The sequence below is a fragment of the Polypterus senegalus genome, chromosome 8, assembly GCF_016835505.1.
Source record: "Polypterus senegalus isolate Bchr_013 chromosome 8, ASM1683550v1, whole genome shotgun sequence".
Taxonomy (NCBI): domain Eukaryota; kingdom Metazoa; phylum Chordata; class Cladistia; order Polypteriformes; family Polypteridae; genus Polypterus; species Polypterus senegalus.
This window is the reverse complement of record NC_053161.1, coordinates 180,162,933-180,174,144: the sequence shown is the minus strand read 5'-3', so window position 1 is coordinate 180,174,144 and position 11,212 is coordinate 180,162,933. Positions and strand designations below refer to the sequence as shown.

At 38.8% G+C, this 11,212-nt stretch overlaps 1 protein-coding gene across 1 annotated transcript in view; it reads left to right on the top strand.

Moving 5' to 3' along the window:
* Positions 1 to 10,999, top strand: part of LOC120534737 (gastrula zinc finger protein XlCGF26.1-like) — a 26,245-nt gene extending 15,246 nt beyond the window's left edge. Inside the window, exon 3 of the mRNA XM_039762321.1 lies at positions 10,113 to 10,999. Coding sequence (XP_039618255.1) covers positions 10,113 to 10,842 — 730 coding nt within the window. The 3' untranslated portion in view covers positions 10,843 to 10,999. The remainder of the gene's footprint in view (positions 1 to 10,112) is intronic.
* Positions 11,000 to 11,212: the final 213 nt, after the last annotated feature.

Sequence of the window (11,212 nt, the reverse complement as noted above, 5' to 3'; positions counted from 1 at the left end):
CGCTGTCTCAGCCACTGCAAAACGTTTTAAAGCCTTTCCTGTACGGACCTCGCGGTTCAGAAACAGTTTAATCCCAAGAACTTTAAATGCACTCAATCAATTGCTCCTTGTAGAACGGTTTGTACTTATAAGTACAATCACCCCACTGTAAACTTGCACTACAGTTATATATCTCACAATCTGGGCCACTTTATAAAGCGCGATTTACATATGATGACGATATCATTTTTAAGGTGAAATGCAGCAAAATATGTTTGTTAAATTATACACATAAAACTTTAACTTCATTTAAATAATCTATATTCTTCACTGGGAGTGTCGTGAAGGATAGAATAATTAAACATGTACTACGAAGATATTTCAATGTTCTTTAAACGCTTTGAAGAATCGGCGCTAAGCTTACAGATGGCTTAACGTCTATTACAGAGCTGATTGTATGGCGATCGGTTACTTGGGGAAAGAAAAGCAAGGACTCTTGGGGGCCACGCCAATATATATTGAAAATAAAACAGAAAGAGAAAATAACAACACAGCTAAAAGCGCGACAAATTTCGACAAAAGATAAATGCTTGTCATGAGCACGAGGCTGCTGTGCAGTGTCCGCAACGGACGTGGCCATCCACCGTGATAAGCTACCTTACTGACATTGGCCGACGAAGGAGGCACCGATTCTTCCTCTGCCCAGTGCCACCACAAGCCTAGAGCCGCCCTGAGTACTGCTGCAATAAATTATTTCATCAAGTGAAACACATGTTTAATAACGTGCTTTAACTCCTATCATCATGAAAATGATATCACGTATACATCTCAGTATTTTAGTTATTCAGAGAGCTGTAATATCACAAATGTAATGGACTCTGTGTCCAGTTGGATGAAGAGAGCCGGTTTAAGAAGCAAGTAGTGATTCACACATACAGAGCACATACAAGTAGAAGATCAAATACAAAACGAAGCATTTAACGTGCTACTTTAATTACGATGTGATTTGAGAAACTGGTTAATTAAACAATTTTAAGATGAAGTTTATAATGTTCTACTAAATGACAAAATAAACTACGAATTAAAGTGGAAATGTCGAGATTGAAGTTGACATTTCGTGCTTTTTCCCCACCGTGTGCCTTTTTCTCTGTACCCTAATAAACTTTCATATGACACTCAGACAGTGGGCTTACAACTCTTCTTTTCACGGCAACTTTGATATGTGACTTCTTTTTATTTCCGGCACTGTGCGATTTTGTGAATGTGAGCTTTCAAGTTTCTCCAACACGCTATATCACTCGATCAACTTCATTTTGTTGATTATTCCACGGTTTATTTGAACAAATAGTATGTTTTTCCTTTGCCTCCACTTGGTATTAGCTGAAATTCTTATATTTTCCCCGTGCTTTTCCCATTGTCTTTTCACAGAAGGCTGCGCTTAAGGCGATTTATATTGATTTGCATATTCAAATAGGCGTAATTCTGGGAGGATTTGGGGCGTTACATAATGCGCATGCACGAGCGTTAGTGTTCACGCTGATCGGGATTTATGTAGCGGAAGAACGTGGAAGTTGGAGTACGCACAGATTCCTGCATCTGGATTTTTCTGTGCGTAAACACATTTCGGCTTTCGTGCTTATGCCATGTTATAGTGCGAGTTCTACGCACGGCGTTATACATGAGGCCCCAGGTCCTGCAGAAGCAAAACAGTCCTAAACTGTGATTCTACCATGAGGTGATAGCAATGGTGTGCGGCAGACCAGAGGTGACATTTATAAAACTTTGCATGGAATTGAGTTAAAAAAAAAAACAAGAAAATGTGTATGTCCAGAAAAATATATAAGATTTATAAACCGGGTGTATGCACATTACTACAAAATTTATTTTTGTAAGTCATAGTCACTTTTTAAATATGTGTATGTGAACACTCCTTTACCTGCCACCCTGTAAACATTCACATATGGAGCCTGCTAATCTGTCCCCTCTGTATGCAATCATGATTCTGCAGAATTAATGGGCTGGTAGATCAGCCTCTTTCTCCTGACACTTTGAGGCCCCATCACCTTCATTCAAGAACATCTTGCTTTGCTCTTCATCTGAGAGTAAAAGATCACACATGTAGTTACAGCCCTCCCTCTGTTCTCTGGGGTTCAGGAAAAGGTGTAGGGCAAGACTGCCTGTGCAGGAAGCCACTGTCAGCTGGCGATATAATGATATGATTACTGTTATAATTAACAGGTCAGGTCATATGAAACACTGAGGGTACAGCAGGTTACCTCGCCAACACATACTTCACCATCTAAAGCAACATCACGTCTGTCAAAGCTATTTTGTCTCAAAATAAATGAATCATGGTTTGAGTGAGACCATGGAGATGTGACATTTGTCAGCCACATCTTGGATGACTTGTGTAGTAATGGAATGTCACTGCTTACGATTAAGAAAAGCAGCTTCAATCTTGCTAGGTGCCGTTTCTGCAATATGAGTGCAGTAAAGTGTTCCAGTTGTGTTACGAGAGCTGGCCACAGCTGCAGATTGACTTTTTGTGTTGGTAAAAACATGTCATGTGTTATGTGTGTACACCCACACTGTATAAAATGAGATGTAGTGCATCAGCAGTAAGTTAATGGCTTCCAGCGCAGCAGGCATAATGGAGTGAAGCTTGGCTGAGATACTGTTGAGGTGTCGGCCAGTTCCCTGAGAAGTGACATCAACTAGCAGATATAAAGTGATGACAAAGTAGAATTTCTTCAATGCAAATACATATCAGTGGCTCTCTTTAAGGGAACTAAAATACAATCTGTACGTCATAGCTGTAATTTCTGAGGTGTCATGTTTTTCACATCAACGCATATAATAATAGCTTGGTAAATTGAATTATTCTTGCGAGTCGTCATTTAGCTGATTTGGCTGCCTTTTCCTTCTTGAACGAGGGTGTCATCATTTCCCAGTTTCTGTAAAATGTTGTGTATATAAGGGTCAGAGTTACTGTAAATATGTTTGTTCCCCTGTCAAGTTTCTTTTGTAAATGTTAACACTTGTATGGGAGGTTGCATACACACGTTTCAAGTCCAATTTTATGTGTATGCAAGCTTTATAAATGAGGCCTTAGGACCTTCACTAGCCTAGCTATAGATAGGTCTCAACCCAGGCAGCCTGACTCCAAACTCAACAGGAGGCTTCAGCATTCACAGGCCCAAAATATATTGTTGGCTTAAATAGTTATAATAAAGTACTCATCAAATGTGAGTAAACACTGAAGGACCACCTCCTGATATTATATATGCTGGGGGTGGTCCTTGAGGAGTGATATTGGTGTGACCTCGCCTCTTAGGGTCTCACCCACTTAATAAACCACACAATATAAACAACTTGAAATTACATAATCGGAATGAAAGGGCAAGTAATTTATGAAAATTATTGAAAGCACTGAATAATCTAAGATGTTCTTTTAAATGCCTGTATTTGCTCTCCCAGCTTTACTTTTATCGCCCTTTGTTACAATACAATACAACATTTATTTATATAGCACATTTTCATACAAAAAATGTAGCTCAAAATGCTTTACATAATGAAGAATAGAAAAATAAAAGACATAGTAAGAAATTAAAATAAGTCAACATTAAATAACATAGAATAAGAGTAAGGTTCGATGGCCTGGGAGGAGAGAGAGAAAAAAAAAACAAAAAAAAAAAACTCCAGACAGCCTGAGAAAAAAATTAAATCTGCAGGGATTCCAGACCATGAGACCGCCCAGTCCCCTCTGGGCATTCTACCTCACATAAATGAAACAGTCCTCTTTGTATTTAGTGTTCTCACGGAAGGATTTCCGTGCTTTCCCAGCTTTTTTTCTCCTCATTTTATTTCCTCTTGACAATTTTAGAGTTATCTTGATGTGATGTTGGGACAGCTTAACTGTTAGCTAAACTAACAAGCTTGATGGTCTGATGAATGATCTCCTCTTGTCTGTTACATTTCTTGTGTTCTTCTTCTGTATGTTCATGAGAAGTTCTTTATCGAGAAGAGACAGCTTTGCAAGAACCCACATTTCTTTCTTTGTATTTGTCTGAGTGCCTCTAAGCCACACCTCCAGTGCCCTCTCATTGGTTGAACACCTGACTTCATGGGACTGTAAAGGTTTAAATGATGTGTTCAGCATTGACTGTCCAATTGTTTGTGTGTTATGAGTTCAGGTTGATTATGTTTGTCTGTAGTTGAAGATCAGACACATTCTCATGAGGAATTTGGGCAAAAATTCAGGAGATTCCAAAGGGTACACAAACTTTTTCTTGCATCTGTAAAGCAATTTAAATTCTATTGAAGATTTTAAGCAACACGTTCTCGGAGCTGCTTAATCCAACCAAGTGTCCATCTCTGTGCATCTTTAGCTAACAGTCTTGTGTCTGGCCTGTTTGTGTTGTAATGTGTACAAGAACACAGGGACATAGTTGGAAACCAGTTTTGGGTAAATTTTGCACAAACATTAAGATCTTCTTTACACAGAGAACAGAAAATTGAATAAGCTGCCAAGTAGTGTGGTAGACAGTAGGAGTTTAGGGGCTTTCAAACTCGACTAGATGTTATTTTAGAAGAATTGAGTGGATAGTACTGGTGAGCTTTGCTGGGCTGAATAGCCTGTTCTCGTCCAGATTGTTCTAATAAAGCTGCAGTCACCTTATGTATTGCTTAATCTCCCTTTCTCTTATAGCAGGCCTTTTTGCGCTTTACTTTAGTATTGTTTAAGTTTTAATTTCTCCAGCTTTGACTTGTCTATCATTTAATGGTAAATGTTCAGGTTGCTCAGCTAGTGCTGTATTTCAGCTGATGGAAAGAGAAAGACATTGAAAGGTGGAGTTTAGATTTTCATAGGACTTTTTTACATACGCACTTGAGAAGTCTTGGTGTGTTAGAATGTTAATGTTATTTATTGATTGTCATGAGTATCAAGTTGTGTTTAGTAAAGATTTACTCCATGTGATTATTATGACATCATATTTGTTTAAGGTTGGCTTGGGTATTTGTGGAGTATTTGAAAGTGCAGAAGAAGTCATGTGTGTGTGCTTTTTCGAACAGATTGTTTTCTTTCTGATTTCTTTGTTTATGAAATATGTGCTTTCTTTCAGTTCTCCCTTTGGCTCATAGTTTTGGTATCCCCTGATTATTTTTTTCTCAGTTAGTATCTTTGCCGTTATACTATTTACAGTATACGCATTATTATCTAAGCGATAGAAACTGAATTGACCATGTTCAAGACCTCGGGAGTAAAGACCACTGTAAGGAGTTCTGGACAGCAGCTTGTTGGGGTTTGTCATGATGACAGCCCCAGCCGGCTTTAGAGGATAGCAGTAGTAAAGGAAACTGCCAAGTTGAATAATGAAGCCTTTCATGTAATTTTAGCAGGAACATCTCCTGATGTGAATGAAGTTAATCAAAAAGGTGACAGACACCTGCAATTCTTTAATAAAAGCCCACAGAATGAATAATTAAATAAGACTTCATTTGCATACATGAACTCTATTAAATTTAATACACAGTAAAACGCAACACATTTAATTTCAGTTAGCATAGTGCACGTCCATGAATATTATAAAGGGCTGTATTAGTGACATCGGTGGGTGATAAAGCTGACCAGTCCTGGTTTCACCTTCCACTCCTCATCCAGAGCAGACACTAATACGAGTCATGGCTCTGATCCTGGGTTTCTTCATCTTATATTTTTTTTCCTAGATTACTGGTGCTCCTCTGGGTCAGTGCATTAATACTTCACTGTTCATTCTTCTGTGTTGCCTTAGTGATTTAAATGAGCTATTTTTGTATACATTTTGCATTTAGTATGATGCTCATTTGAATAATGGCTTTGTTGTAAGAGTACTCCATGACACTATCCTGCAATTACTGTTTTTACAAATTAATCTAAAAAATGGTCTCATCAGAGCATCAACATACCTTTTGTGGTTTTGGTGTGACATATGAATTGTTCTGATCGGACGTCACTCCCTGGTTCTTTGCATTCAAGGCCACTGAAAAAAGCCCAGAGGAGTTTTAGATGGCATGGTGATTGATTACTCTGGAGCAGTTTCTACTGTTAATCAACTGACGGCCTTTATATCAGAGCAAAATGGAGTTCTAAGTGTGACTTTGAATGCATCAAAAGAGAGGAGGTTATCTGACCTTCTTAGTGATATTGTAGAAATTAGAAACGAAAAGCAGAAACTCCTGCCAGTTTTTATTCAGGTCAGTACTCAAGTGGAGCAGCAGGACACAGAGAATACATTCCTTTTATGCTGAGACCCAATCTCCCCATAAGAAACTTTACAGACAATAAGATGGATCAAGGAGAGGCAACATCAGACTTACTGGAGTTCCATATAATAAGAGTGGGAAAATGTTTGGCTTTATGAAGAAATAATGGCTTTTTTGGTTTTCAACCATTTCTAATTTCAGGCCGGGCACATAGAATACATGCCAGGCAAAGTGACATGTCTACGTCGAGTTCTGACTGAGTTACTATTCTGAAAGATGCACACAAAAATTCAAATGTAACTTTTGAAGGGTGGAAGGTCTACTTTTACACCCAGTTATTCAGTCATCACCACACCAACCCCACAAGACCTCGTCTCAGGTGATCAAAAAGGCTCCACAAATTGATCTTTCTGCTTTCCTGATTTGTCTGGCAAAGATTCAGACTTCCTTCACTGGTGTGCAGCGGCATCTCACTGACCCACAACAGGTGCTCAATGCCTTTGACTCCTTCATGTCACTGGTACTTGGCCACTTTGACTGTTTTATGTATGATATACCAGTACTGCTTAGACATTTTCCTGAATATTGATTCATAATGGCTACTTCTTCCCTTTTTTTTTTTCCATGTGTGTGTTTCGTGTGTGTACATACACATGTGATTAGAGAGTCTTTGCGGGTTGTGAGGGGTCAGGACACGAGCCTTTCATGATCCACATACTTTCTTCCCACAATTGTTTAATATTTGCTTGCCTGTCATATTTATCTTCAGATGTGTTGTTCATATTTTCACCTCATTGACTCTTGTATTGTGAGTGTTGGGGTTAGGATGGGATTATTTACTGAGTTCTCTCCATGTTTGCCCACTCATAAGCAGAACTTGTTGATTTTTTCCTGTGTTTTTATTTGAGAGACCTTGGTTTAGATTTTTGCATATACGGTTTAGTGGTGTGATTCTGGAGTTACTGTCTACATTATACATGACTGCTGGCGGGGCTATGGGGTTAATTTGTTTGGCACCTTGTAATGTATTTCATTTACAGGTCTTCTTTATTGCTGTTCTCTGATTTTCTCTCTCCTGTCTAATCTCAGTGTCTTCTCTTCTACTTGCAAGCACTCAAGTGTTGCTGATTTATTATCTTTTGAGCTTGGCTGATGCAGCCTGTTTTAAAGATTCGTTTCTTCTGGTTAAATTCATTCATCAATTTGCCTCCACGTGTTAGTGTGTGGCAGTGTCCTTCTCAGCCACTAGTAAAATAACATGGGACTCTGTTTAAGATCCACCTTGTGTTTGACTGGTTTTTAAAGAGCATATTCAAGGCCTGACTATTGCTAATGCCGCCAAATATTTTCACTCGGCATACAGTAATATTGATAATCTTGAGAAGCGTCTGAATAATATTTTAAATTCACCCGTGTTTTTCTGGTCCAGTACAGAAGCTCAAAATGATGCAAATCAGAGAGAAGGTAAATGACCATCATGTGCAGAGTTGAGAATTCATTTCGTGTGCACTCGTTGCAGTCTCTCTGGTGCTAAACTGAGCGAATTGTGAGCTCTTAGACCGCACAGATGAGATTTGTTAGCCTCCATGCCCCAGATCGAGCAAAAATATAGTGATAGTACAGATATATGGAAATTGATAAGGTTTATTTTGTTTTTGTAAACTTTCCCCTCTGCTGAACTCCTGTTTTTGGAGTAATTGTGTTTTGTAATTTAATTTACCAGAACTCTCACAAAATGATGCTGATTTTCTGGGGGCCCCTGTTTTAGCTGAAGAAATTAAATCCATTAAATCCATTTTTAAATCAATTTGCAACAATAAAGCCCCTGCCCCAGGTGGAATGAAGACAGAAGTATATTTTACATTTTGGCCCCAAGTGTCCAGTTTGCTGTTTCAGGTCAGGTGTCACGTGGATCTCTGGGATTGTTTAGTGACTTGCATGTTTTATTCATTTAAATTTTACTCTGTTCTCATTGTATATTAAAATGTTTTGCCTTTACTATCCTTTTCCTCTTTTTAAAGTAAAATTTAGGTCAGGTGGCATTGGACTAATTGTTTACAAATATTAACTCTTTTAGGGCTGATGTCGACTTTTGTCGACAGGAGGTGATGAGGGCGATAATCAGCTGTTAATGGCGACAAATCTCACTGTCACGTCACAGGCATTCCCTCTGTGCTTGGAGGAATGCTAGACTCGTTGACTCCGCAACTAATCCTTGCATGTGCGTGAGTTGCAAAATGTAAACAATGGCAAGATGGCATCGACATGTGACAAGGGAGCGAAGCGAGTCTAGAAAAGAAAACACTCGGCAGACAATGTTTTGCGCATTATCGCGGAGTCAGACTCTGATTTTTCAGAATCGGATTTTATTGACAGTGATCAGGAGATCAAGCAAGAGAGTGAGAAGCAGGCATCAGCTGATCAAATACCAGCCGATGCCACGCCAGCGGATCTGCTGCCAGTTGAGCGCCTTCGCGCAGCCGATGCATCTACAGCAAGGTTCGCATGGGATAAATACACAGACATTGATCTGTTGAGAGCCGATCTGGCTACTGGACTTCACAAGATGGCATGGCTTGCTGTTGGACACGACAGATCACCAGCTGCTGTACTTCATGCTGCTCTCTCCTGATGCTGCTTTTCAGCTACCGTCAGACGAGACAAACAGGTAGGCAGAGGAATTTTTGAATCGCGGGCTGCGTTTGTATCACATTCTAGTTTTTCAAAGTGTAAACCCACAACAAAAGACGAGATGAAGCGTGCTGTGGTATTACAAATAGAGATGGGACAGAACTGGTGATATAACTTCAGGGAGCATTGGTCCAAACGTGCTTTGTCCCCTGGTGGCTTTGGACAGGTTATGTAGCATGGTGATAGGTACGTGTTGCTGCAAAGTCTTATTAACTTCTGTAATAAACAGAAGCAAATCCCATGGGGTGAGCCAGGCTATAATGCTATGCATAAAGTTCATAAAGTTTCAGAAGATGAAAAGAGGTGACAATACGGTTTTCATGCGGGCAGAAAACTTGGTGGCAGTGGAATGGCACGATGGCAAAAGGGTGACTTGTCTCTCTACAGTACACACTAACAATATATGTGAGAAAGTGCAGCAACAGACAATTGAAAAGTAGGCACCAAAGCAACACGTATTGTAAGCAGTGCAATGTGGCAATGACTGAAATTGGCTGCTTTGAGCGAGTTCAGACTTTGCAGGACTTTGCTGTGTAAAATGTATGTGAAATTATAGAGTATGCAGGCTCATACAACATGCAAGACCATAACATTTGTCAAAAGTAAATATTTTTTGTTGATTTGATATGTTAAACAATTGCTTTGTGTTCTTTTTTAAAAAATGTTAGTTTTTGGAAAAATATTCAGCCCTGGGAGATGATAAACAAAAAAAAATTTGCCCTAAAAGAGTTAAGACACAATCTTTTTAATAAAAGTTCATTTCAGATATTTGACATGACACTCTCCAATGTAATGATGGGTGATGATTATTACTTTCTACCTGCAATAATTATAATATATAATGTTGTAATATTTAAAGAATATGATGACAAAATGATTATGCCATTCTGTAATGTAGTTTAAAAAATCAACAATAGTTTCGTTGATTGTGCCTGTCACATGTGATCTGTGTATTTTTACTTTTTTAACTTCTTGGCTGCTATAATTGTGCTTATGTGGTGAGTAGTTGAAATACAAATGAAAAAACTGAACAAGTTGAGTCTCTAATCACGTGCTGCTTAAGTGAAATGATTGCTTATTCTTGTCAAAGTTTGTTCATAAATTAAACCAATATTTATTTGGTGTTGTAAGATAATGTCAGTATGAAAACGGCGGGTTTAAAACTAAAACTTTTTATCTTTTAAACTTTATACAGGAATCAAACTTCACTGCTGTTCTGAATGTGGCAAACAGTTTTCAAAGAGAAGCCGTCTTCTACGCCACCAAGTTATTCACTCAGGAGAGAAGCCATACGACTGTGCTGAATGTGGTAAAAAGTTTTCAGAACGAGGCGTTCTTCAGCGCCACAAAATAATTCACACAGGGGAGAAGCCATATTGCTGCTCTGAATGTGGTAAACAGTTTTCAGATAGAAGCAATTTTCAATGCCACAAAATAATTCACACAGGGGAGAAGCCATATTACTGCTCTGAATGTGGAAAACTATTCTCTAAGAGTAGTACTTTTCAGATGCACATTAAAACTCACTCAGGAGAGAAGCCGTATTGCTGCTCTGAATGTGGTAAACAGTTTTTAAAGAGAAGCCATCTTCAGAGCCACCAAAGAATCCACACAGGGGAGAAGCCATATGCCTGTTCTGAATGTGGTAAACGGTTTTCAGATAGAAGCAGTTTTCGACGCCACAAAATAATTCACACAAGGGAGAAGCCATATTACTGCTCTGAATGTGGAAAACTATTCTCTAATGGTAGTAATTTTCAGATACACATTAAAACTCACTCAGGAGAGAAGCCGTATTGCTGCTCTGAATGTGGTAAAAAGTTTACACAGAAAAGGAATCTTCAGAAACATCAAAGAATTCACACAAGAGAGAAAAAAAATACAGAAATCCCCTCACCTTGTCCACAGATGAATACAATGCAATGCTAAGCAACAGAAGAAAAAATTCAAAAAGTTTGATGAAAACAGAAAAGATCTAATTGGGGAAACTATGAGTAAAGTGGTAAATACACTGCCCTCCTCCAACAGCCTCAGGTGGAATCAGGACTTACTCATGCATGGCTTATGAGAGGCGAACTGAGACCAAAAGATATACTCGTCATAGTTGTACAAACGGTGACTTGGACACAAAGTGGTTGAGATCAAAAATAGAAAAAACAAAAAAAAAAAACATAATTGTCACTTCTCCCACAAAGAGCTACAGACATTCACACATCTTGTTGCCTGGTGCAAGGTACTGATTGCTGAAGGATTATACACTGCACATCAGCACAAAGTGGCCAGGCTCATTCATTGGAAA